This window comes from Drosophila obscura, unplaced genomic scaffold (genome assembly GCF_018151105.1).
Source record: "Drosophila obscura isolate BZ-5 IFL unplaced genomic scaffold, ASM1815110v1 contig_4, whole genome shotgun sequence".
In the NCBI taxonomy this organism is placed as follows: Eukaryota; Metazoa; Arthropoda; class Insecta; order Diptera; family Drosophilidae; genus Drosophila; species Drosophila obscura.
The window spans coordinates 8,566,943-8,594,122 of record NW_024542828.1 but is presented as its reverse complement, the minus strand read 5'-3'; the positions used below and the strand labels follow the sequence as shown (position 1 = coordinate 8,594,122).

General features: G+C 41.8%; 3 protein-coding genes across 4 annotated transcripts; 2 read left to right on the top strand and 1 right to left on the bottom strand.

Annotated features, from left to right (window-relative positions):
- Positions 1–777: 777 nt before the first annotated feature.
- On the bottom strand, positions 778–1,839 carry LOC111066574. Its single transcript, XM_022355297.2, has 3 exons — positions 1,762–1,839; positions 1,406–1,670; positions 778–1,332 (listed from the first exon to the last, which is right to left on the bottom strand). The coding sequence occupies exons 2-3, from the start codon at positions 1,562–1,564 to the stop codon at positions 943–945; spliced, it is 549 nt and encodes a 182-aa protein (XP_022210989.1). The 5' UTR covers positions 1,565–1,670; positions 1,762–1,839; the 3' UTR covers positions 778–942.
- A 349-nt stretch (positions 1,840–2,188) lies between these two features.
- Positions 2,189–4,561, top strand: LOC111066564 (beta-taxilin). The gene is made up of 4 exons (XM_022355284.2): positions 2,189–2,332; positions 2,448–2,848; positions 3,013–3,159; positions 3,227–4,561. The coding sequence occupies exons 1-4, from the start codon at positions 2,261–2,263 to the stop codon at positions 4,272–4,274; spliced, it is 1,668 nt and encodes a 555-aa protein (XP_022210976.2). The 5' UTR covers positions 2,189–2,260; the 3' UTR covers positions 4,275–4,561.
- Positions 4,562–7,410: 2,849 nt separating this feature from the next.
- Positions 7,411–25,352, top strand: LOC111065670 (Kv channel-interacting protein 1). 2 transcript variants are annotated; one of them, XM_022353977.2, is made up of 7 exons: positions 7,411–7,582; positions 7,954–8,392; positions 20,000–20,609; positions 21,756–21,825; positions 22,106–22,176; positions 22,261–22,455; positions 23,367–25,352. In XM_022353977.2, the coding sequence occupies exons 3-7, from the start codon at positions 20,454–20,456 to the stop codon at positions 23,493–23,495; spliced, it is 621 nt and encodes a 206-aa protein (XP_022209669.1). In that variant the 5' UTR covers positions 7,411–7,582; positions 7,954–8,392; positions 20,000–20,453; the 3' UTR covers positions 23,496–25,352. The 2 variants fall into 2 exon arrangements, with proteins under 2 accessions (XP_022209669.1, XP_022209677.1); XM_022353985.2 differs by having other exon boundaries at positions 7,875–8,392.
- Positions 25,353–27,180: the final 1,828 nt, after the last annotated feature.

The following is a 27,180-nucleotide window of genomic DNA, read 5'->3' as shown; positions in this document are numbered from 1 at the left end:
CGTTTCGATGATTCCGATTTCCGATAGCTTCTGCGCCGTGCATTTTTAAAACGCCGTTGTTTCTAACCTGCGATCTTTGGTCGTTTTCCAGTACGCCTCGAAACTAATTTGGTCTGAAAACCATACACTACGCACAAATAATTAAGTAAATAAAATGCAGGGCCTAATGGAGGCACGCAAGTAACTAAATAAAAAGTTAATGCCTTACAGAGCATTTGATCTAACATTTCTAATTCCAGCTGGCTACCGATCACACAGAACCTTATTAAAATCACTTTCGCATCAACTGATTTCGATTCGTTGCGTTTTAAGTGAATTATTGGGTTATTTTTTATATTTTACATACACACATGTGTATGTATATCATTCCGACAGCTCAGCGCTCAAATGCAAAAATTAATGCATAGTAATTGGCGTTTAATTAGCTGCAGCTTATCCATGGCTCGATAATGATGAATTAGCTTTGGTCCCTGACCCACTCCGAGCAATAACAGGAGTAGCAGTTGTGGAAGCAGAACAAGAGGCAATCCTACAGGCAATCCTGCTGCTGCTTTTGAAACTTTCCCTCAGTTTTACATCCAGCATTCGGCATGTTTGAGTTAATTGAATTGTTGTTTTGTTCGGCTATATGACCAGCTGCATGCATGCATATTCCATATTAGTTATTGATTTCCCTCAGGTTGAGGTGTGCTTAATAGCAATCAACTTTGAGCAAGACCCGACCGGAACCAGAACCGAAGTCATGTTTCAATCAGTGGTTACATGGCTCTACTTCTATGGATGCAACGTCCATGCATTGGGTTTATTGATAATCCATAAAAAGGTCACAAAATGCATTCATTAAACACGATTGAAAAAAATACGAAATGGAACACACCACGTGCGTTGAAACAGATATGTACGTGTACATATGTATGTATGTAATTATTTGTTGAACTACAACTACTGTGAGTCGTTGCAAATGGGACGACTGGAGCAGGGCTGCTCGTACGACCCAGCCGGTTCTTCCTGATCGACAGGAGCCATTGCCATAGCGGCCTGAACCATGTACTGATGCTGCTGCTGCGATTCGAACGAGTTTTCTTCGTTCTCGGTGTCATCTGGAGTTTCATCGCCATCATCCCCAGTGTCCTCCTCCACATAGCCATAGCCGTACTCTTCCAAGACTCTTGGGTCACATATCTGACCCTCCACGCAGCCCACATACTCCTCTTCGTCCGTCTCGCTGTCATAGAGATCATCGTCGGCGCCCATACTGATCAGAAGGTCGCGCAAATAGCGCAACTCATCGTGGGCACGCGTCACCTTCCGCTCCAGCGCCTTCATTTGGGCCTGCAACAAAAAAGACCAGCAAACATTACCATTTTTCACATGTTTTCACCCAAAAAGTGCAACAAAATCAGACCTGCGGAATTAGGGGGCAGTCCAGCTGATGGAGAACGTACATCAGAGGGTCCACTGGCTGCGGCTCGATATTCATTAACTGCTTCAAAATGTCCACGAACCGAGAAAGAAGACCCGTCTCCGCTAAAAATTCCATGCTATCATTTTCCATCGTCGACATGCTTGCTGCGTAGTAAAAGTGTGAAGCGTAGAACGTGGGAAGCGTGGGAAGGTGCAAGGCGGAGAGTGGGATAGGTGCACAGCGGCGATCGTGCGATAACTGTAAGCTGGGCATGTGGAATATACATTTGTGTTGGCGAAAATATCCAAAGATTATTTTGTGTGGGAAAACGCAGCTTAGATTCGGCAAATACATACCTTTTTATTACGGAAATAAAACTTTTGAGCACGATCGACGCAAATCGCGGGATAACTGTAACAGCAGGATTGCTTTGGCAGCCCTCTAGCGGCAATTTCGAGTACTAATATAGCAACAAACGGGAGTGTGCTGTTAAGTGCAAGCTCTTTAGTGTGCTGTTGTGCGCGGACTCATTAGAGCTTCTGCGCAATGTGCTGTTAGGCGCAATATTGTTATTTTCAAAATAAAAACTCTAGTGTCATATAGCTATTACCACTAATCATACAGTATACAGATATGTGCCAGTCCTTGCAACGAAAGGGGCGCAGCTGAGGTTTCGCGTTAAATCGTGGTAAATTGGTGATGGAATTTTTTCCAAAAAAACATCGATTCCCAAAACAAGAATCGATTATATCGATGTTTGAATCGAGTTTTTCCCACCTCTATTGTTTATATATAGTCAAAATTTGAAGGAACGAATTAGAAGTTATATATAGCATCGCATCGACTTTTATCAAAATGGAAAAGTTAGGCAAGGCTAAAAAGGTGGCTCGAGAGGAGAAACAGCGCGAACAGAAGCTGGAAGAGCTGGTAAGAACATTCATTCCATTCCTTCCGTTGCGCGACTGCGCCCGGCGTTGCAATGGCAACGAAAATGCATATTGAAATATCCCTTAAATGGTTGACACCCTTGACACCCACGCAGGTGCTGAAGTCCCTCGACGAGTGCCACACGAACGAGGACAAAGTGAAGATGCTGATGCAACGGCAGGTGGAGAGCGAGAAGAACGTGGGCCGGCTGACGGCCGAACTGCGGGTGGTGCAACGCCACACGGAGGGGCAGCAGCGCGAGAAGGAGGCAATGCAGCGTGAACTCAACAAGTGCATCCTGATGCGCGACAAGCTGCAGGAGGTGTGCCGCGAGCAACAGCGCATCATCAAGTCGGTGAAGAACGAGAGCATGCTGCAAATCAAGGTGGAGGAGGAGCGCCGCAAGGAGAGCCAGATCAAGTTCCAGAGCTCGCTGAACGATGTCCAGAAGTCGCTGTCCAAAAACAACGAGGAGAACATCAAGTTGCGCGATTACAACATCGAAATGACCAAAAAGTGAGTGGGGCAGCCTTCGGTAGCAGCAGCAGCAGCAACAGCAGCCGGCGTTGCTTCAGCGGTGTGGTGTGCGCGCTGTCTAAACGTCTAAATATAGACACTGCATGCCGCATGTCTGCGGCATAGGCACGCACACACACTGACCATCTGTTCTCTGATTTTAGGTTAAAGCTGCTGGCGGAGCAGTACCAGACGCGCGAACAGCATCTGGAGAAACTCAATGAGCAGGTGCAGCTGGAGGCGCAGCTGCATCAGGCCAGGCTCAGCAAGGCCCAGGTCGAGGCGGCCATGGAGAAGGAGATTCTCAAAAAGTTTGTGCCCCCCACACCTCGCATAGTAATTAGCCAACCTCTAAATGTGCGTACCCGCTCGTTACAGGGAGAACCAAATTGGACTCGAAAAGCTGATTCAGGCTCAGCGCAGCATCAAGGATCTGACCGATCGCGAGCACCAGTTGAAGGAGCAGCTGAACATCTACATGGCCAAATACGATGACTTCCAGCAGTCGCTGACCAAGTCGAACGAGGTCTTCGGCAGCTACAAAATCGAACTGGAGAAGATGTCCAAGCACACAAAGAAGGTCGAAAAGGAGTCGCTGGGCTGGCGCCAGAGGTACGAGAAGGCCAATGCCATGGTCATCGAATTGGCCACCGAGAAGCAGATGCGCGACCAGCAGTCGGACCGCCTGGTCAAGCAAGTCACGCAACTGCAAAAACTTTTGCGTGCCCTGCAGCTGGAGCGAACGACTCTGCACAAGAGCCTCCGGGAGAACAACATTGAGATTCCTCCTCTGCCACAGCTGCCGCCAGAGCCGGAGGCAGTAAAGATTACGCCCATCAACACGGACAAGGCCAAGATGGAGCTGATGAGCCGAAACTGCGCCGAGCTGAAGCAAACTTTAACCAACTTGCAGAACCAAATGAAACTGCTGACCACCGCTGAGGCCAAGACAGCCATTGAGGAGAAGAACAAGGCGGCCGAGGATCAGCAGAAGCTGGCCAATGCCAAGAAGAACAACAAGAAGAAGGAGAAAAAGTCCAAGGCCAAGGCAGCGGCAGCAGCTGCTGCAGCAGCAGCCGCGGCAGGCGCATCAAACGAAGAACTGCCCGAAGTTGATGGGGCTGCTGCTGCAGAAACTACTTCCAACGGGGAGACACCTGAAGAGAAGTCTGAAGAGGCCGCCGACGAGCCGCCAACTTCAACAGAAGATCCGCAACCGTTAGAGCAAGCTGTGGAGGCGGTCATCGACCTGCAGGAAGCTGCCGGAGATGCCAGCAAAGTGAAGCACACCAAGGATGCACAGGAGCAGACTGCTCCTATTCCAAAAGTGGCAGAGTCTCCGAGGACCGTGGGCGATGGCGATGGCCCCCAACCTGCTGAACCCAACGATCTTGCAGCAGTGCCAGCCCTAATCGATGTCGATTAGATCCTTCGACTGTCGACTGCTCTACACATCTCACAACTAGCCCTCCACCCTCAAAGCATTTTGTGTCATTCAGTCTCCACCAACCGGCATGCTGCATAAATAAGAAGAGCCACAAATTTTGTACTAGTTATTTATTGTAGTTTATATTGTATTTATTTAAAGGAGTGTCTTCGATTATCGATCATATGTGTGTTGCTATACAACATCAAATTTTAAATTGAATAAACGTGTTTCCTATCAACGTGAATTGTGTCACAGCAAAGCTAATAGCAAGTAGCTCACTTGTGTTAACAAATTGTGCCATAGGACTCCATGCGGAGCTTACCAACAGGATCAGAAATTTAATACTATCCAATAAAGATGGATTATTTAAATAAATTAAATTAAACTAGTTAAATGCACCCTTCGAAAATAAATTAATCAATTAACAAATCCATAGATTAACAACCGAAAAGTGCTAGCCAAACTGGACCAACTGGCCGATGACAAGACCTTCCCCAATTTACAAGTTCATATGCAGAGAACATATAATTTATATCTATAATTCAGTATAGCTTTAATTTAAAGCCAAAGTACATAAATAAACCCCTTCATGTATGTACATACGTATAGCAATCATAGTGCACCTTGTGCTGGCCATGACTACGCCGCACACGTCATTGTTTAGTGACGCCAAAGTGTCTGCTGCCGCCACATGCAACACATTGCAATGCCCACCAACTGTGGGGGGCCTGTGGGAAAAAGTAAGTGGCCCCGTTTCGTTGCCAGGGTCATTATAATGCCGCCTTAATTATCTTCCGCACGCAGCTGTCATTTCTGCCGTTCGGCCAACCTCAGATATGAAATATTAAAGACGCATGCAACGCGGCGAATGCGTAATATCCGCAAGTGGCAGCGGTCAACAGAACTCTCTCTCTCTTTCACTCTTGGCAACCACAACAAAAAAAACAAACTGTGTTGGCGTGGGTCGGAGGAGAGAGAGAGTGTGTGAAAAGTGTGGCTAAAGTCGTCCATTCATGGCACTAAAATAATTACAGAAATTAATTTAGCTTGCATAAAGAGTGGTGCATATATGTAAGTAAAATAAAAAACGAAGGAATATAATGAGTGTGCGAGGATAACTATAAGGTTTCGACAGTTTGATACCCCTCATTGAAACGATGAGAACAATGATGTTGAACATATATTTTTGTTTTTTTTTTTTACATATGTGTGTATGTACATTTAAAAGTAAAAATACTCCATCTAGTTAGAAACAGTCTGTCCATGGGTCTGCCTATAAGCACACCTGGATCTCTGTTACTATGAGAGCTAGAGTACTTTTTACAATAACCTCGCAAACAAATTATTCCTTGACAGAATATTCACCCCATCATTGGTGCAACATTTTAATGCCAACATTACCTATCAGATTAGGTGGTATTTTTTAGTCAAAACACTCGACTCTACCATTCTAACATGCTCGATTCTAAGTTCTTGTGTATATTAATTAGAAACATTGTTTATTTATGGCTCATCACATCACACCCCCGCCCCAAGCCAAGCCAAGCCAAGCCACCAACCGTCGGCTATTAGGCGGTACTAAAAATGTCATTGCAGCGGCAAAATCAGCGGGCAGCACACATACACACATATGCATACATATTTAACACACTCTCAGCCAGACACACACGCACACCACTTACACACACTTACTCCCAGAAATGTGTGCACATTTCGCAGGCAATGAGCTTTTGAACATTTAATGAGTTAATACGGTAAGCCGCGCAAGCGTGCGCCAAGTACTTTGCCCACTTCCCCCCTACCGCCCACCCGACCCACCACGCTCACTGAGCAGTTTCCGTTTCGCCATTTGCAAGCTTGAAAAATGAGCATAAGAAAGAACACGCATACAGAGGTAGGCAGCCGTACCAGCGGCAGTCACACCGACAGGCCAGGCCACTAAGCACTTGTCATTTGGGGCTGTAAAACCTTCCACGTCCGTTCGTTGGTGAAAAAAAAAACTGTCCAAGTGTCCAACACTGAGTGGCACATGTGAATGCGAGAGACGCGCAAGCAGAGGCGTAACCAGGCGGCAGGGCAGGAGGTGCAAACATCATGTTCGTCCTAAGCACATGGGTGTCATTTCTCAGGCGGCGCCGAAAACGGCCAAGGCAGCAGCAGCACAGCAGCCAACATCATCAGTAGGGGCCAGCTACGCATTAACAGATCTGGAAACAGACGCCACACACAGTGGCGAGCGGGGGGAATCCTTTTTTGTGAGCTCTGTAAAGGCTGCCAGACTGCTTGACTATTCTGCTCAGGGATATTGGGATGAGCGCGTGCGAAATGTGGCAATATTTCTGCCTGCCAATTGCGGGCTGAGTAAGATGAATGTGGGAGCAGGACTGGCACAGTGGACATGGCTTGAATTTATTTGGGCAGTATTCAATAATCAAGATGTTAAACTTTGTTTGGTTGTCTTTGATTTAATTAAATTTATCATGCACAGGCATTTATTTTTTTTAATTTATTTTTGATAGCAAAAATTAATTGTAGCGTAAGCAATAAGCTTAATAATAACAAGAACACAACTAAAAACTCTAACACTTTTCCAGCTTATGGCATAGCCCGTCCCACTGTGTGCCTCAGACACAAGACAATGGAGCCCTCATCCATCCAACAGCCAAGTGAGCCAAGTGAATGCGCACCCACTCAATGCTCCAGCTGCTGGCCTGCTGCTGCTGCTGCTACTGCTACTGCTCTCTTTTCGCAGAGCTACTGTTAGCCGGGGCCTGTTATCCTGCTAGTGCTGGCTGTTGCAGGAGAGCGCATGTCAGGTTCCGCAGAGCGCAATGCGGGGAGAGCATAACAACTGTGAAGCTGTCGCCCGTCTTGGACAAAGCTGTGCTTAGTCAAATTTCGGCAACAGAAACCTGCCTGCCAGAGCAACAACAACGAGACGTGAAAACGGGAACGAGAACGGGATGCGGCACAACACGACACGTCAGATGGGGGGGACATGACACGACACGACACGAAGCGTGGAAGCGAAACGAAGCGAATGAAGCCATCGCATCGTTGCTTCTGCTGCCACACTGCCACTGCTAAACATTTTCGCAGTCCGCAGTCCTGGTAGCCGCGAAGGACTCGACTCCAACTGTAATCAGTTGTGTATAGGACACTCGGGTGCGCGCGTCGAACGGTTTCCTTGTCGAATGTGAGTGAGTGCAGTGGCTCCTGCTCCTGCTCCTGCTAACGCCAAACGGACTTGGAACGCTGCGCGGTTTTCTGCTGCTCTCCAGTTTTGTGCGGGGGGGGGATTTATGGTAAAACTTCTATCTGTTGTTGCTGGTTGCTTCTTCTGTTGTTAATTGCCAAAAACAAATTAGCGAGTAAACATTAAAAATAGTGTAGAAAGCAAAGCAAAAGCATGGGAAATTTTCCAGCTACAGCTGCTGCTGCTCCTGCTGCCGCTGTGAGCGTCAACAGCGCTGCTGCTGCTGCTTGTGCTGCTGTGTCCGAGATAAAGGATATGCCCGGATCTAAAAGATACAGTTTTTCTTCTTCTGTTTCAATTTTTTTTTTCTTGTTTTTTTTTTTCTTGTTTGTCTTGTGCAGGCTGCTTGGCTTTCTCGCTGCGGAATAGCGGAACGGAACCAGCAACAACAACAGAAATACAGCAATAATTTGCTTGTAGGATTGGCTGCGAAGGCTGGCCAAAAATGTAGCCACATACAATATAACTGAAAGTGAGGCCGAAACGAAACTATGCAAATAAATTAATATGCCGAAATCATTAACAAATTAAAACGAAACACGCAAAAGCAAGAGCAGAATATACACGAGAATAAAAAGGGAAAACGAAACCCGAGAGTCAAGTGCTTCGAGGAGAGCTGTTTGCTGGCATGCTTTGAGGTTAATTCCACCCAAAAACCAACCATCACCCAAGCCCGCCATCACCCAAGCGCCCCTTGGGTCCCTGGGTCCCCTAGCCACTCCTCTCCTCTCGTCTCGTCTCCGCCACGTCTCGTCTCACGTCTCGTCTTCTGTTTTCTGCTGTTGTCGTCGGACCTGCTTTCGCCCACATTTCTGCTTCTTCCGCTGCCGTCACCAGCGCCGCGTCAAAGGCATCAAAGGTAAATATACAAAGAGTGGATGGCAAAACAGAGAATGAGCATGGCTAGCGATAAGCCTTAAAGCTAGAGCAGAACTAACCTACAAAGTAAACAATACATAGGTACCCACCGTTCCGTTCCGTTACGCTACAAATGCAAATTTGTGCACACCCACACATCCGTCCAGCCAGCTCTGTGCCCATCCCCTACATTCTTGAGAACTGCAAACAACTCATTTAACAACGCCAGGGGGGGTGTGCCGTATGCAGTACCTCTAACCTGCTTCGTCTCTTCACCTGAAACTAGAAAAAAGAGAGAAGAACACAACAATGCAAAACGCACGCCGCCTTCAAACGCGATTTGTATGAAATTTTAATCGCATGCGATTTATTTGACTAGGCGCCAAAGCCGCACACACACACACACAAACACACCAACGCATTGTTGCACAAACATTCACACATACTACGGCATGAATGGCACACTAAAACAGAGACAAACACACGCAAACAGGGCCAAACAAACATTCACTCACCTGAAAGGATATTTTGTAGGGGGGGCATCAAACTGCTGCGGAAAACAGTCAGCGACATATGTATACGCAGAGAAATATATCTAAAGATTCTCTAAAAAAAAGTATAGGTTTATTTATTGAATATTGGAAATATGTACAGTTGAAATCAACAAATTCTTTTTTGTTGCTGTAATAATAATAAATAAAATTTTTTTATTTTTATCGGCAATGGGATTAATATGAAAGTAAGCTTTCATTAACAATCTACATGTTGAGAATGTGAAAAATAACTCACAAACTTCCAATCCTGAAATAGCAGCACAATATATATTTCCTCTAAAAGCTAAATAATCTTCCAGCGTATAGTCGTTAAAACTGTTCAGAACTCTGGGTAAATTCCATTTAGCCTTTCCCAATTGCACATATGTATAGTCTCATAAATAATACAGATAATCTATAGATTTTTTTAGTCACATTTCTCGTATTTACATTCTCCCGTTTACATTCTCGGCTGCCATTTCCATTCCATTTAATCCGACATCAGCAATTGGAACGAGCAAAACAAACCAAAAGATATGTGCAACAAATAAAAAAAAAAACTTTTCGATAATCCCTGACCAGATATTCTGCAGTTTGCCAATAAGCCAAATGTCAATACCATTTAGATCCACAAGCCGATTATAAAATGCCACTTACGACCGACAACATCAGTTGTTATTCGACAAGAGAAAGCAATTAGAAATGCCAACAAGTGTGGCCTGGCCGCACACTTGCGAGGGTCAGTGTGTCTGCCAGTCGTCGGGAGTGGGAGTGGGAGGCAGGCAGGTATTTAGCTGTCATCTATTTATATAATACTTGACGCACTTGGCCCTAACTATTTTTAAGTGCTGTCCGCTAAAAGGATCTGCACCTGCAGCACTGCAGCAGCGGGAGAGGCAAACAGAGGGCGGAAATGAAATTAAATGAACTTGCCTCGTCCTCAAGGGGCAGGCGTGTGGGATAGGGGGGGAAAAAAAACACTTAACACTTAACTAAGCGACAATTGTTGTTTTGTGTGGCGTTTAAAAATAGCATCAAGGTGCGCTTTCATTCATACACACACACACACACACACTCACAGGGGGAAAGCCTACACAAAAGTGGCTGCTGTTGTCCTCAAAGTGGGCGAATGAGAGCAGGAAAGCTAGGGACACAGCGCCTGAATGTATGCAACACGAAACTGTGAATGAAAATGTTAAAAATAGGAATACCCACGGAAGCCACGCGTTTAGCCAGCGATCTATATGGTCTGCTCCACAAGGATTCAGGGGAAATACGAGAGGGATAACAGTTGTTAGTGCACTAACAAAGTCTTCCACATAAGGTCACAGAGCATTAACTTTGCCTAGTGAGTAGTTTGAGAGAATGTTGGGAAAGGTCAGTGCATGCAAGCCGTAGAAATAATTGATGTTAAGTTAGAGACCGATAGTCGTAGCTTGCCTGATATGACCCCCAGTTGTAGACCGGATGGAAGACCACGAGAACTTGAGCCCAGCACTTCAAGCGGCAGTCCGAGAGTATCATTTTAATTAACGTTCGTATTTTATTAAGCTGACAGCGGTTAAACTTGCCCTCCTTTTTAAGTAATCAATGACGCTTTCGTTATCATACTATCAGTTAGACCACACGATAAGGTCACAGAACCTTAACCTTGATCGAAAATAGTTTTCAGCTGAAAGCAAAGCAAAGTTCATGACACGCACAGGGGAGGTAGTGCCAAATGCCAAATGGCAGGCCAGGCCACTGCTGCTGAGTCGTGAGGTGCAAAATATTTCTACGGCTTCGGCTATAAATTGCCTAATCACTTTAGGTGTTATATACACAGTTGCGTGGGCTATCGAATGACACAGGTGATTAAGGGCCGAATCGAATGATACGCGCTCGGTACTATGTATTGTCTGCGTGCAAGTGCGAAATGATTAATAGGCGTGACTGTGTTTTGTTTTCCTATGAATAATTAACAGCATAACTTTGGGCTTTAAACAAATTAAGTACTTAAAGAAGCCATAACTTTAACTCAACCAACTGTGTGCCCTCTTAGTGACATCTTAGATCTAGTTCGAAACGTTTATGCCTGGCCAAGGTCACATTACAGAATCCACAAGCCCCCTCCCCACCACAGCGTGAACATCAATTTGGAAACCATTAATGGTCAACTTATCAATGGACAACTGCTGCTGCTACAGCAGTTCCTTCCACTGGTTAAGGCCGTAAAACATACATGAAAACACACGAATGCAACAGCTAGCAAAAAAAAAATAAACGTTTAACTTTGGAGCAACAACAAACTTGAAATTTATATGAATATATACGGACAGGCAGCCAGATGTGTCTATAAAAGTTGCAAAACACCCATATAACCATTTTGATACATCCATCCATATTATATATATGTTGCAGAGGGTTTTCCCTCTTTTTTTTTGTTTCTTTTATATTTTTATCGCCAGCTGATAAGAGCAAAGTTTTCGTACGAAAGTTGGCGCCTACAGCCGTAACACGCATACGCCATGTGTTACACCAAAAAAATATACATCAAAAATTCGAAAAAAGTTAAATGTCTTTGCTGGGAAAAGCGCTTGGGCATAATTTTTGTTTTCTTTAATTTTCCCAGAGACGAAATCTACTGTGACAGGCTGAAGTATGCTGAAGGCATGCAATTAGCAAGTACAGTGCTTCACAAAAAATAATGGAAGCAGCTCTTGCACTGCTTTGCGGGCAAAGATTTTGGGTAACATTTCTTAATTTTCGCAGAGAGAGAGAGAGAGAGAGAAAATCCACAGTTACAGAGGAACAAGTGCTGGAAACATGCAATTAACAAGTACAATTGTTAAAAGTTCTTACTGAAAAGTGTGGCAACTCTGGCCCAGCACACACACACACACCCACTGGGGGAACGAGTGGCACTCACAAGCATTAATTACTGGGCCGAACCGAGCCGCCAAGTCAGCAGCAAACCACCAAAGTTGAAGGACCAACAGCAGGCGGAGGAGTAGAAGGAAAATATTGCATACTTTTCGGGAATATACCCCGCAGTTTTGCTGCCTCCCGCCGCCCCAACCCGTCTCGCGGCTGTATGAGTTGCCAGAGTTGAATGTTTCTTTTTATTACCATGGCCATTTGCTTTTGTTGTAATTGTTGTCGGGCTTTTGTTTTTGCTCAATTTTGTATTATTTGGTCTGCTCTTATTGTTCTTGTTTTTCGTCATGTTCTTGTAGATGCTCCCCCATACCCATACCCATACCGCCATGTTCAATGTGAACATAAAAACAAGCCAAGCAAAAACAAACGTTGAACAACCAGAGAAAAGTTAGTTTTTGTAGTTGATTTTCCACAAGAGAAAGAATTAACTTTTGGCCAAAAACATACACCAAAAAAATATGTAATTGGTTTTTGAATGGTGTTGGCAGCGTAGAGGCTGGGGGAATGACAAACTTTCATTCGTTGAATGTCAGTTAAGGATTATATGCTAGAAAGTTTCGAATACGATATACCTAAGAAGTTGTAGAGGTTTTGTTTTTCTATAAGAGCAATTTGATTGGGAAAGGAATTATCCAAGTAGCTGCGAAGATTATTTCAATCAGCGCTTAAATATATTAAATATAATGTAGATACAAGACTGGAATACAATAGATTTTATTTGGGGTTTGAACCATCCCTATTAATTAAAAAAAAAGCGTTTCAAACAATGAGTAAAAAAAAGATTATGAAACCTGATCTTAAACATTTTCAATGGTCCAATCAAAACACTTTAGCAGTTCTGAAGATTTATTTAAATTAAGTTTAATCATAAAGTAAATTTCCAACAATATAAAACCGAAGAGATTTAAGAGTCTCTCAGTGGTAGGCTGTCAGCGCAGCTACTCCCACAAATTTAATTCGTATAAAAATCTATAAATAGTTTAATGGTTATTGCACTCATAGAAATATGATATCGTTAAACTGTAATACCATTTCCACTGGCCAACAATTCTATCGTCTAAACCAATGTAACTTGCTTCGGCATTATTTTTTTGCCTTCATTCTGCTGGGCGGAAATAAATTAAGTCAGCTAATAAATTAAATCAAATCAAGCAACAAAAAAATTGTTGTCCAGTCAACTTTTGTGGTTCGCATACACGCACAGTGGGCATATATACTATATACAGTACGGTACATACGTATATGTGGATATCGCGTAATATTTATAGCTTGGCCAGAAATTTTCGCTAAGCTTTTGCCTTTTGGGCCAAGAAAGGGAACAACGAGAATGATTGTCTAAAAGTTGGCGCATATCGCCAAACCGGAAGTTCCGGGGGCCATAACGACTAGCGGGTGGCTATATATATACGGGTGTGTGTACTGTATGTGTGTGGGCACAAGTCGCCAGCAGGACGACGTTCAATGGCGTTTTATTGTTGAGCATTTCGCACAGTTGAATACGAAATTTTTGGGAACATACTCGTACACCCGAGGAGTACACAAAAACCCACTCTTAAGTCGCCTTTGCTTTTGTATAATTTTCATAGGAAACCACCCCCACACCCCCACACGCCATACACCCCCCTCCCGAAGTACTTGCAACTATTTTGGCAGTTTTCTTGTTGGCTGGCCAACAATGAAGCCAGTTTCTTGTTGGCCATTGCCAGAAATAACTGCATTTTGTGCGCGGGAGTTAGTAAAACTTTCGCTGTGCACGGAAATGCAATGGAAACTTTTTGGGTTACTATGGCTCCCCCCGGATTTTAGCATAGTCAGCAGAACAGAATTTTGCCTTGGCCCGGCCATAACTAAGACTGAATTGCATTTTTAGTGAGTCCTAACTGCTGTCAAATTAATGAACAACACTGTTGCCAGAGCTGAACTTTGATTGTGTCAGAGATTGTCAGTAATAAGCATCCGGTTAGGATTTCACTTTCACTTTGCCAATCCATCCTAGACATCCCATTCTCCATTCCCATGCCATACCATGCAATGGTGTGTGTGTGAGTGTGTGTGTGTGTGTGTGTCTGTGCAACTTGAGCTGATTGCTAACTTCCTCCAAGTGGCCCGACCCGGACTTGACTCGACTCCTTGAAATGTATACAGCTCGGTTCTTTGTTAAACATTTGCTCGTCTTTAAGTGCAGCAATTGCTCATCTATGATTGCTACTTCATTTCGGTTAGAGGCCACTTGAGCTGCTGCAATCCCTGTCGGGATGTCGCTTGGAGAGCGCTTGCCGCTTCAAGGCAAGTGCTCAAGATGCTTAAAAGCAAAAATATACACAGCAAATGATAAACAGTTGAACAGTGGAATAGTTTTGTCAACACTTTTCATGTAGAGTATGCCAGAACTCTAATGCCCGAACCCTCTGTATGATTACATGGCTGCCCCACATCAATTGAAGTGCCACCAACCACAAAAGAAACGATGATACCACACACTCACAGGTGCCACCAATTACGTGTCGCGTGTCGGATGTGCGATTAAGGCATCAGAAGCGACTAATAATACTCGTAGTAGCAGCTCTCGGGGAGCTCCCAGTCCACTTTGTTGATTTAAGATAGCCGCAAATACTTTGCCGAAAATTGCTTTTCCCTTTTGCCTCTTCTGTTTAACTAAAAAATTATTGCAAACTGAGAAGCGAACCATATGCCATGCCACACGCTCTGGGGAGTCGTTTGTTATTGCTGCCTTGCTTGTGTCGCGTCCTGGCTTATCTGACAGAGCTGCAAGCGAGTGGAGAATCCCTGCTGGAAAATGCCCTCTTAAATTATCGCACGCTTTTCCATTAACAGCCAAAAAACTAACTACAAAAGGGGGAATTTTCATCAGCACTTTTAGCTTGATTTCCCCAAGCTCCAGTGCCGGCTCACAGCCAAAGCCAAGCGCAAAACTAAAACTCAAAGTGAATGTCAAAAGGCAGCCACTAAAAACTAATATAATGCACTTGCTGTTCACACTCCATTAAGGATAATAAACTTTGGTCACACGGCTCTACGGTATGTACGGAATGAGTAACGACCCTTCCTTCCCCATGCCCTGGCCCAAGCCCATCTTATAACTCTCTGATAGGCCATTTATCTATCTATTGGCTGGCAGCCAACATTGGCCCATATCTTAGATCTTTTGGAAATTGGCAGAAATCCTTTTGGCACAATTACAAACTTTAATTATGCGTCATGCTGTCAAATCTATATATAGATAATACTCATTCATATCTACATGCATATGGAGCGTGCAAAACAGGAGCCGACGGAAATTAAACAATCAGAAATAAATCATTTATTATGACAGTGATTAAAATGCTTTATTTTATAGCAAATTGCTGGCCAATTTGTATACCAAATGCCCGATAACTCTTGGCAAATAGTTTCAAACACTAAATGCATTCAATTTAGAATTTTCATCGATTTATTTTAATATTTTGTACCAGATTATGATAATTTTTTCCCATTAGTTAAGCATAGGAATATATGCTAATATTATCCTTAGGGAAAACGTTTAACACAAAGATTATTCAGCACTTGTTTCTGCAAATTAATTCAATATTTCCTCTCATTACGCCAAAACACTTGAATCATTCATCAATCCTTGAGGCCAAGCGTGCTTGTTGCATCCTGCACTGCAGCTACACCGCCAATGTTGCTTCAATCTAATTTTAGTTAGAAGCTCTCAAAGTACACACGAGCATATGCAATTAAAGTTAATCCCCTATAATGTTCAGTGTTCAATGCAAGCATTATTAATCAATTAGGGTCGGATCCATTTACCTGAGGCCGTTGCTGATGACATTCAAATGTCTAAACAGGGCATTATCTCAAATCCCCACAGGGCTTGTGTCAACATCAAATATCTCGGCTTAGATTTGGCGCTCCGTTGGAAACTCAGTGGGAAAATCAGCACAGACAGGCTGCAAATGCACTTGCCATTTGCAATTTGCCATTTCGATTCGGTTGGCGATATCCGCCTACATATATTTCTCCCGAGATTCGGTGGCTCAACATTTTGCCAGTCTGTTCATTATACTCCGCCCTCCCTGCCCATTTTGTGGGCGGATTTGGTTCGGTTTTGAGAGCCGTACATCATGTGTGTCGTCATCGCTTGCCTTGGCCAACGAAGGTTCGGTTGAGGAGCACCGCAATACCACAGAACAGCAAAAAAAAAAAAAGGGAAAACCATGAAAAAATGACTATAATTGGCGTTGATTTATTGTCTTTGGTGGGCGCATCAAGATTGGGCGGCTGACCTCGTGGGCGTGCCCCACAAAACAAGCCGTGCCAAAAATTCAATTGTTTGAGCACCCGCACACCCCCACCCATAAAAATTATAAACTCGCTAGCACACAGATATACCATCCAAAATTTAATAATGCTCTCGGAATTGAAGTAGGGCTGCGACTGCAGCAGCGGCAGCGGCAGCGGCACCGGCTTCTGCGGTTGGTTGCGTGTTGTCTCTGGCCAGGAGTTTCTATTTAGATATGGCTGGGTTCGGCTCGAGCATGGCACTCCTCTCATTGTGCCAGTCTGTCTGCTGATGTCCATGAAAGTGGCATGAAAGCAGCGGGAAATGACAATGCCACAGGCTTGAAGACACGACACACAAACAGTGGGTCAAAGTTATTGTCAAATGGAATGGGAATCATGTAATTTGGGTAGTAAATATTTAGATGAACTGTAGGTAAAGGATAATTAATGCCGGGACCACTTAGTCCCTTGAATTTATTTCTGTAACATATTTATCGCACTCTCTTAAGCCTTTCTGTACACAAATTATAGCTGAATATATGAATGCACTTACTGCCTTGAAGCTCTAACCAAATCTACCCAGAATATAGTCAAACTTGACCTTGAAGCAAGATATTATACCCGTAAATTATTAAATATGTATTATTAAGTATTTCCAAGCTGCATACATCTAGTATTATTTCTAAGCCACACCAATGCTAAACAACACAAAATAATTTCAGTTGGTGTACTCTACAATATACTATGTATGTATGCAAATTCGTTTAGAGCTTTGCCTCATCAACAATGTCAAATATTATTCTGTGCAAATATCCAAACCACTGTTGACAATTCCAGTTAGTTGTGATAGAGAGGAGGAATAATGTTAGCAGTTGGGAGAAGGAGGCCGGGCCGGGCAGGGCTGGCCTGGCGTGCGTTCTTGTTTAGTTTTAGTTTTTCGTTCGAGTGGCATTGCATGACTGCATGCAAGCCGGTTTGGGCCGGGCCGGGCCAAGCCTTGTCCTTGCCTCGATTGTCGGCTGCTGCTGCTTCTACTTCTGCTGCTGCTGCTGCCATTTAAAAGCTAGCGTCCTGACATGCCACACAACAGGACTACCCGGGATACCCGCTCCAGGAACAACACAATTAGACAAATGAATAAACATACAAAACTTGGCAATGGCTTTGCCAGAAAATTTGCATATCCCATTTAATTGTACACTCCTCCTGCTGCTCCTCCTGCCAATGGACTATCTGCCGCCTTAAGTGCATTTCTGTGTCCTACCAGTACTCGTGTATTTTGTGTCTCACAACAATTGCCAATCGGCTAATAAGTATTTTCGTATTATGGCATTATACTCTGACCTGATTTAATATTTAATTAGGATTGCCCTGGCATTGAATGCGTGTGACTCCTGGATTGCCTAACTGCATGCACAGCCTGTGCAGCCTGTGCCTGCTATTTGTGGGTGTTCGTGCGCTCTATGCCGGAAGCACATGTCGTATACGTGATATTTGACAAACATTCCACACACATGCACTGCACATGCACATACTAAAGCTCTGGCCAAAACTGCATTTGAATGCTAAATATGTGTGCCGGTGCGGGTGTGGCGGCATGCTAAAAAAAAAAAGAGGGCTCTGACCATGCAGAGGCGTTGCTCCAACATGGCTTCAAATGTGGTAAAATGCATGCGGTTACACGGTCGAGCCAAGCCAAGCCGAACCACCACAGATTTGTGCGAAATAGAGTCATGAAATTAGTTGGCCGCCACTCGAGCGGTTAAGTATGACATTGCATTCGCTTTTATGGCTGCTCTCCTCTCCTTCCGTTTAATGCAATTTATGCTAATGGCAGCACCCATTTTCAGCACTCGCTTGAAGCGGCTTAAAGAGCTCAGCTCTTTAGCTCTCGACGCTCTTCTTTATGGCATTACGTCTGGGGCTAAGCTTTGTTGTTGATGCCATCCTTTAAGTTTTGGCTACACGAAAACTGCATAAATATTTCAGTCCTGCCGTGGCCGTTCATCACTTATTTATGCATTCAATATTCAACATGAATGAGCGCAAAAGTCTATGCAAAAAGAAAACACAAAGGCCCAGGAGCGTACAAAAGTTTTCAGTGTAAATATCTGTACAGACTTGAGGGGATTTTTGTGTTATTTTTTTGTGCCAGCGTTTTTAACAGAAAAGAATGAACAAGACTTGATACTTTAATGTATTAATATTAATACTTTAATATTACAGATCGAAATGGCATATAAGAAATCGATATTATTCCACAAGAAACTAAATAAGGCTTTTTATATATTTCCCAGATCTTAAAAGAGCTATCTTTATACTAAAACTCTGTCTTTGAAGCCCTCAACTAGTTCCTGAAACTAACCAAAATGTGTAACTATCTTTCACTTACTCCTTTGATATAAAATCAAAACCATTTCATTCGATTCTACGATTCTATTCGTTCTTTTGGAATGGCTTCATATCATTTTTAACGAATAATTCTTTTGGGAACTACAGTATCTGATATTCCTTCATGAATCTGGGCGCTTTAAATCTATTTGCAAAAAAATATTTCCTCAAATATTTAACAATTGAAACAAATACGAAAGCTGCGTTTTTCTACGATGATTTTATGTACGTAGGGCATCCATAGCTTCGGTTAGACTTTCTTTTGATTGTTTTAAACATATTTTTGACAGCCCGGAAATGAATGCAGCAATTTGCCTGGCAGGAAGAAGAAGTGTGATTCAGAGGCGAAGAACCGGCAAAAAGAATGGCAGAGCAGAGCTAAAGGGGGCAAATGTAAGCTATGCAAAAAGGGAACATAAATATGCTGCTTGGATTAAAACTGTCAAAGCTATTTCCGTTTCGCAGTGACCCCATTTTGGTCTATCTGGTGCTTAATCAATTCCAACTGAAAAATAGCCGTGACGTCGGAAATGGAACGTCCCCCCAACACTGCCCTACCCTAACCCTACCCTTTTTTTTCTAACCATTTCGCAAACACTCAACCATCTTCTCCCTCTCCCGCTCTCTCTCTCCCCTGCCTGTGTATGTGTGTGTGTGAGTAAGAGCAAATAGAATGGAAATGCAAAATGGAAATAGAGTGGAAATAGTTTGCAGCAAAAACTTTTTGACTTTTCGCTGATAAATATTGAAGGGCTGTTGAAATTTGTCAGTGAAAAAAGCGACAAGGATGCAGACTTGAGTTGGCAAAGAAATTGAATTTGCTAGGTTTATGGGATTACTTTCATGGCCTGTGATTTAATAGGACAGCATAGTTGGGGGCAAATGGCTGTGCGTTTTCCGTAAACTATGAAGCAAAAACCTTTCTCTGCTGCAGCACAAATACCCACTCGAATTAGCATTGGCAATCCATTTAGCATTTACCTCTGCAATCCTATTTCACTTACCAGTCTTAACTCAATTCAGAAGAAGATTTGCTAAGTGCAAATCAAAGCGGAGCAAACAAACAGCCAGAGCGAACTTGCATTCAATTCATTTGCATGCAAAGTGCTCATTAATTTCGTCTGGGAAGAACAACCTACCTACCTGCATACCTGCCCTTGCAGCGCGTGGCAAGTGAGTGCTGCAAGTACGCCAAAGTGCGCGCATAACTCGATTCGCGCCTTTGATTTATGGTACGCAATAATAATCTCCATTTGCATGTTACGCGCTGCGGCAACAGAGCCCGGCTGCAGACCCAACGGCAGTCAACAAGGCGTATACTCGATGTGCTCACACACACAAACATACTCGTACCTGCAACGAGTTGCACTTCCGGCTGCTGCAAGCCCACCACCTCCACCAGCAGCACTGATTTATGTAACTTTTTCCCTCACTCACTCACTCACTCACTCACCCGATCTCTATCTCTGCCTCTCTTTCAGAAATGGTTGCCTCATTAGCGACTTAGCGGAACGCGCCGCAAAGGAAACCGTAACCAAAAACCACCAAAAAAAAAAAAAGAAAAAAAAAGAACATCAAAATAAAGAGGATACCCCGAAAGGGCTTAAGAGCCGCAACAGCATCGTGTGCGCTCGTCAGGAAAAGGAAAAGGAAGCAGATGAACCCATAAAAAAAAAGGACAAAGAAATTGAATACTCGCCGGTTTTTCGGCGCCTTGCCAGCGAATTGAAGCAGCATGAGTTCGTACTCTGGCAACTAAAATCCCTCGTCTAACAGAGAGCACCTCAAATGAGTATTGATATTAAGCCATAAATCATAATTAACAAGCGTTAATTAAGCAACAACTGCAGACAAGAATAAGCACAAAGCAAAACAAAACCACGAACAAGTCAAAGCTGAAGTGGAAGTGGAAGTAAAAGTACAACAAGAACAACCATGGCCTCACCACCAGAAAGCCCCATCGAGGAGGTGGTCTATGAGTTGGAACAAACACGCGTGCCTAAGCCCATTCCCGTTGCCCTCGAGGATTTGTGCCGCCAAACAAAATTCACCAAGCAGGAAATCCGCGTCATGTACAGGGGATTCAAAACAGTAAGAGACTAACATATTTCAAGACTTATTTTTCCTCTACTACTATCTTTCTGAAACAGTTCAAGTTTGTTCAAAATTTATTAGAATAATTGGCAGATTAAGCAATAATTAATAAATATAGTCAGTACTCATACGATAAATAGTGAAAAACCGTAAGCATATATTAGTTTCCAGCTAGGTATATCTGTGTCTGATTAACTCATTTGCAATTCTCCAATTCTTTAAAGTTTAACAGCCAAATACAGCTGACCGGCGAAATGGCGTGCAAAAGAGAGTGCCATAAATGGCAGTCCATTTTAATGCACAAGCGTTTTGGGTTTCATTGCAAATGAATTGTACTTCTTTGTATGCGTTAGAGTCTGCCACTGCGTGTGTGTGGCAAGCAGCACTTGCAATCGCAGCAGCAGCATTTGCGCGTTCATTCGGAAAAAGTTTCTATACGTGTAGAATATGTGGGTCAACAGGAGATGAGCATTGGGTCAAGCAAATGGATAGTTTGCCTTTGCTTGCAGTGTTCGCTACACTCTGATACTGATACTGATACTTACTTTGCGCCATTGATAGTTTGTCTTACTGATAGTTTGTCTTATTGATGGTTTGCTTTATTGATCGTTATTATGGCTGATGGCTGTTCGCTGTTGGCTGCTGGCCTTATTGATGGCTTGCAGTTTCGAGGTCACTGCTGCGGGCACTGTTTACTCAATTAACCTGGCGAAAATTGTTTACTTTGGCAATAGAAAACTCTGAAAGTGTGGAAAAACTTTGTGAGCGTGCAGTTAAGCCTTCAAGATACATTGTTTGATAACCTACTTGGGTGTGTTATTGCGTATTGCGTATAGGATTACTTGGGTAATTTCATTTAAAGTACATATCTATGTAATAAAACCGACTAACCAACTGACTCATCAACGCAGGATAGCATTAAGGCCTTAAGCATTGGGCCAAGGCTTTTTTTTTCAATTGAATTTTGTTGTTAGTCCGAAATTTCTTCAAGAACTTCTAGAAATAGAGCATTCCACCAGATAGATTCCTTTTATTTTCCTAGTCGCTTAACATTTTGCTTATCCTCATTCATTACATTTGCTTTTTCTTTTTTGCCACTCATATTCAAGCAAACATTTTCATGGCGATTTCTTTCTTTTGCAGGAATGCCCCGAGGGCGTGGTGCACGAGGATTGTTTTAAGGATATTTACGCCAAATTCTTTCCACATGGCAGTAAGTATTTGTATATAAGTTGTGAGTGTGTGTGTGTCTTTGCCCCCACATTCTCAATGTGTGTGTGTGCCCATTCAATGTTGTCGCTGAGGTCTTATGCTTTGCCTTTTTATAGTTGCGCATCATAAAGCGCCACTTAAGCGACCATTTCGCTTTTGCAGCAGCTGCGTCCACACACAAATACCCCCAAAAAAAAAAAAGCCCACCGAAAAAGAAACTTCGACACGCCCCTAATTGTAATATATATTTTTTGTTTCTTTTGCTTATTCTATTTATATAGATTCGAGTTTATACGCTCATTATGTGTTCAAGGCGTTCGATGTAAATTGCAATGGCGCCATTAGTTTTCGGGTAATTACCGCCTCATTACAATGAGCTTTGCGCAATCTTTATTCATGAGTATTTCTGTTCTTATTCATTGATGATGGTTATTAGGATTTACTGGTCACCTTGTCGACACTGCTGCGTGGCTCTGTCTACGAGCGCCTCCGCTGGACATTCAAGCTCTACGACCTGAATGGCGATGGGCGGATCAGTCGCGGCGAGCTGAGCGAAATTATCTTGGCCATTCACGAGCTTATGGGCAGAAGACCACACCAGCCTGAGGACGATCGCAAAGCGAGGGATCAGGTGAGAATTAAATCTATTAAAATGGCTGTGGAGGAATACCAATTGAATGATATCTTAAAATATATTCATTTTCGATTGAAGGATTTATCAAAAGATTAATCATCTTAGTGGCAAAAATATTTAAAGTTTGGCCATAATTTTCAGATATTTTCATATGCATATTGATAATGATAGAACTACCAAAACTAAAGAGCAAATAAATCCATGGGACTCCACCAACGAAAATCCTGTTATAAAGGAATCCAATCCTCGTTTGCCTAGATCTCGGCATACAATTCTATTTGCATTTCGCAATCAGTGATAAGCTTTGGCCATGCCACACAAAGAGCTTCATTAAAATGCCGAGAGATGCAAGGCAAAATCCTTCCTTGTTTATCTAGACAGAGGGGCGGCAGGGGGCAGCAATCTGTCTCTGTCACTCCTACTGTCTCTCTATCTCTTTTTCTGCATATTCTTCTATCTCTGTCGCTGTGGCACACAGTTTTGTGCGCTTCATTTTTTATGCAAGAGCCATCGCAATTGATATAACATGCAGCATCCGCTGACGTTGGTCGCGGGCTCACAGTGCGTATGAGTAATTATAATTGTGAAAACAGTGGGGGAAATTGCACCAGAGGGGTATTGAAAATGCATTGACAGCTCAACCATACTCGTGTGCGGAAGAGGAAAGGCGAAAATCGGATACTTTTATGCGCGGAAACTGCGGCGGATATTTTACTTAATGACGCACATCGCACACTGCACGTTGCATGTCCTCCGCTCCTTATTGGTGATGATGAAAATCCCAATGAATAAAATCGGGAAAAAATTAAAATGAGGGATTAAATCGTAAATTGATTTCTGTTTGCCAAATGATTAAATCCACGCAAAGCGAAGAAAATAAAGGTAATTTGTATTTATTTTACTTAAAGGTGGATCGTGTGTTTCGCAAGCTGGACTTGAATCAGGATGGCATCATAACGATAGAGGAGTTCTTGGAGGCCTGCCTGAAGGACGATTTGGTAACGCGCTCGCTGCAGATGTTCGACATTGACCTTTGATGACAAGAGGACGAGCCCGTGTTGTTGACCACTTCAAAGACTATAGTATCGCTCATAGATCTATAAATGCATTCAACCAAAGCAAAGCAAAATCTCAAAACAACAAAAAAAAATTGAGAGGGGAAAGGAGGCCCCAAAAACAAACAAAAAAGACAAACATATACTACCTATGACAAAAACACCAGTGAAATTGATGGCAAAAGAGGAAATGAAACATATTAGTAATTAAAATTAGTTTAGGCCAAAATATCGAAAGAAGAAAAACTTTAAACTTTATGAGTGTGTTATTGTATAACTAGAAATGGCTAACAAAAAAAAAAAAAAAACGATGATAAAGAACAGATCAGAATATGAATATGAGGAAATATGTAATTTTTTGAGCATATTATGAATTTAATCCTGCCGTAAAAAGCGAATTGGTCTTATATGTATTTATAAACATATACATATGCGATATTTGAATGTGTAAATGGACTTTATTTCAAGAACATAAGCTAAACTAAAAACAAAAACTAAACCCCCAAACCGCAATGATTGATTCATGAATGGAATTGGTATTAGCGATAACAACCGAGAGTGACCGAGCTCTCAATACACGATTTACTTTACTCAATTAACAATATTCATACAACAACAAAACAAAAACAAAAACAAAAAACAGAAGAAATATTCTAATATTTACACTAAACTAAAGGATAATGCTAAAGAAATGTTTTTGTTTCCCTTTAACTTGGTTGCCGCCTAAATTTTGAACTCCCATTGGACCCGACAAAACCCTCCTCCTCTTTGCAGTCAATTAAATCTCCTGAATACAGAACATATGACAAAATGACAAATTGAATTCATTCAGCATGTGGAAAAATCTATTAAAATTCATTTTCCATTTACATAAATTGTACATTCCATTTTATGGCATCAACTAATTGAATTTGCAATGCGTAATTTAATATAAAGAAGACAAAAAAAAGTGTATACACGAGAATACACATGATGAATAATATAATGAATCAAGTATGTATGCCTGGGTCCTGTGTGTGCCCGACCAACCACCGATATATAAAAATAGCACTTGACAATTACAGTTTATTTAATATTTATACAAGGCCGTGCTGATTTTTTAATGTTAACTGCAATTCATACGACACGACTCTTCAATTATATTACATTTTCATTCAATTACCCATGCAATCACATACATACATATGTACGAATATATTTTTGTATGGGATCCTACGACTCCCCAACACCTGCACATTTTCCACATTTATTATTTCAACGCCCCATCAATCAGCGAGAAATGGGCGGCAGTGCCTTTGGCTCCTAGGGCAGCCACAATTGTTGCCCATTGCAGTGCAAAACAAAAGCATACAAAAGGAATGAAAGGATAGACAGGTTTTTACACTCAAACATTGAGTGCTTAATGGTACATGGTCAAGACAAGACAATCAATGTGGTTTGATATTTCCTATTTCCCCTTTTAGTTGTACGATTACACATCGTTCTTCCATTGTTGCTTCGAACAAAGAAAAACAAAAAACATAAATCTATATAAACTGTAGTGCACAGGGAAAAACGATAGTCACATCAAATCATTTCCAAAGGCTTTGGTCAGCTCACCGCAAATAAAAAACTGTTTGGAATTGAAAGAGTTATGCTATTATGAGGAATTTAAAGACATTTTTTTACTCGTTTTTATTGAAATGGTTTCAATCTAGGGCTGACATTTCAACCTATTTTCAAGTATTTTTTTTCGAATTTAGCTGTCCTTGATCCAAACTCGATCGTCACTTCATTTGAAATAAATAAAGGTTTCATTTATCTGTGTCCACAAACGTTCGTTTTACTTTCCAATAATTTTTATTTACATATATCAAAGTTCCATCCAACTTAAGTCAAGTATTCAATATAGATAAAATCTAGCATGAATGTAAGTTCTATTTTATATCAAACTGGGAGCCAACCACATTTAATCCCTATCCAAAATAAATCCAATCTAATTTCAATGTAGGCTTGAGCAAAACTTTTTTGAGTCTACTTCTTGGGGCATGCTAGCATTCCGCCATTAAATCATCGCCCCAGAATATGTATTTTTCCTTTCAGAAGGTTAAGCTATTTCATTTAGAGATACCTTCATCACAAAGAGATCAAACTATTCGGTTTTAGTAAAGAGCCTAACGGAAACATAAGCGACCTACCTACTGAATAAACCACCACACCCGCCCCGATGCTCTACCTAGTAAGAAAGGCGATCGATGCCATATTTAATGTATTATACACTGTCCAAAACTGAAACCGAAATGGCAAACGAAATTATATTAAACTATGATTCGTGTTGAAGGAACCTAAATGTCTAACTAGTCACATAATAATAATAATAATGAAATTGAAACGCTTAAACTTAATCTTAACCTAAATTAAACTCGAAAGTACTTTATTTAACTAATCGAATTGGATGTCAAAATATTACTGTTTTTAGCTGCTAAATGTTTAGTACGACTATGAATTAAAATATCCACTATGCTATGTGTCCAGATCGAAGTCTAATTGTTGTACGAGTAGCTAGATGGATGGGGTATTGAGATCAGATGAGGATGCCCCATAACCAGAAGCCCCAGACCCTGTGCTGTGGGCTGAGGCAATGTATTTTTAGCAAACATATTGTAACCACAATGACGATGATTACCTTTTAAACTACGTTTAATTCGCATTTAGTTGAGGCTAAATTTAATCAAAATGTACCTAGTAAATGTAAATTACGATAATAATTTTCCAGCTTAAGCGATTTGTAAATGAGCCCCAAAGAATGTTACGAGAGGGTTAATGTCCAAGCAGCCATCAAACCATCTCGTATGTAATTCCCTAAGTTATCTAAATATATAATTTACGAGTATGCTATCCCTATGAATAATAAATGGAACGAAATGAAACTTAACAAGAGCAAACGTGGTTAGTGATTTGGATTGTTTATAAGTAATTGATGAAAGGAGCAAGCCCCACAAAACTTTATTATAATAGCAATAACTACGATAATACTACGTCTAACATACATACATATGATATGATAAATCCATTTTATGTGTACAATTCATTCACCTAATTGTCTAAAGCTTGTCCCCAAGCTTCGTTCTACTTACCCACAACATTGTTAAATATTCCAGCCGACTAATCTACAAAATCGAATGAAACATATTTGCTGTCAACTTTAAAACAAAAGCAAATTTAATACTAAAGTCTCACTTTGCTTACAAAAACAAAACAAAATAAACAAAATAATAAATTAAAATTTGGTAAATGACAGAAAAAATACTAAATGGAATCTTCAGTTAAATGTTGTGTACTAAGGATAAACCTATTCGTGGTTACTTTTTAGTCAGCCTTACGGATGTCATTCACTAGGTTCTTGGACACTTCCAATCGAATTTCGTTTAAACTTAGTTCATAGCAGAGCAAAGCATAAATGGAAAATTTAAATAAAATAAAACTGTTCTTATGCCACTTATAATAATATTAAATAATACGAAAACTGAACAAAACAAATCTTGAATGATGCCCAAAAACAGAATGGGGTAAAACGATATAAAAAAAAAACAACAAAAACAAACATTTTAATAAAAATAACAATTTAATTATAAATGTGACTGAAGCAATTTCATTTTTGGGGTATCCAAGAGACAGAGCCACAATA

Coding starts and splice junctions, on each gene's coding strand:
- LOC111065670 (XM_022353977.2), top strand. CDS start 20,454: ATGGCCTCACCACCAGAAAGCCCCATCGAGGAGGTGGTCTATGAGTTG. Junction 20,610..21,755: donor TGTACAGGGGATTCAAAACA/GTAAGAGACTAA, acceptor TTTCTTTTGCAG/GAATGCCCCGAGGGCGTGGT. Junction 22,456..23,366: donor ATCGCAAAGCGAGGGATCAG/GTGAGAATTAAA, acceptor TTTTACTTAAAG/GTGGATCGTGTGTTTCGCAA.
- LOC111066574 (XM_022355297.2), bottom strand. CDS start 1,564: ATGTCGACGATGGAAAATGATAGCATGGAATTTTTAGCGGAGACGGGT. Junction 1,333..1,405: donor ACTGCCCCCTAATTCCGCAG/GTCTGATTTTGT, acceptor TTTTTGTTGCAG/GCCCAAATGAAGGCGCTGGA.
- LOC111066564 (XM_022355284.2), top strand. CDS start 2,261: ATGGAAAAGTTAGGCAAGGCTAAAAAGGTGGCTCGAGAGGAGAAACAG. Junction 2,333..2,447: donor AACAGAAGCTGGAAGAGCTG/GTAAGAACATTC, acceptor ACACCCACGCAG/GTGCTGAAGTCCCTCGACGA. Junction 2,849..3,012: donor AACATCGAAATGACCAAAAA/GTGAGTGGGGCA, acceptor CTCTGATTTTAG/GTTAAAGCTGCTGGCGGAGC.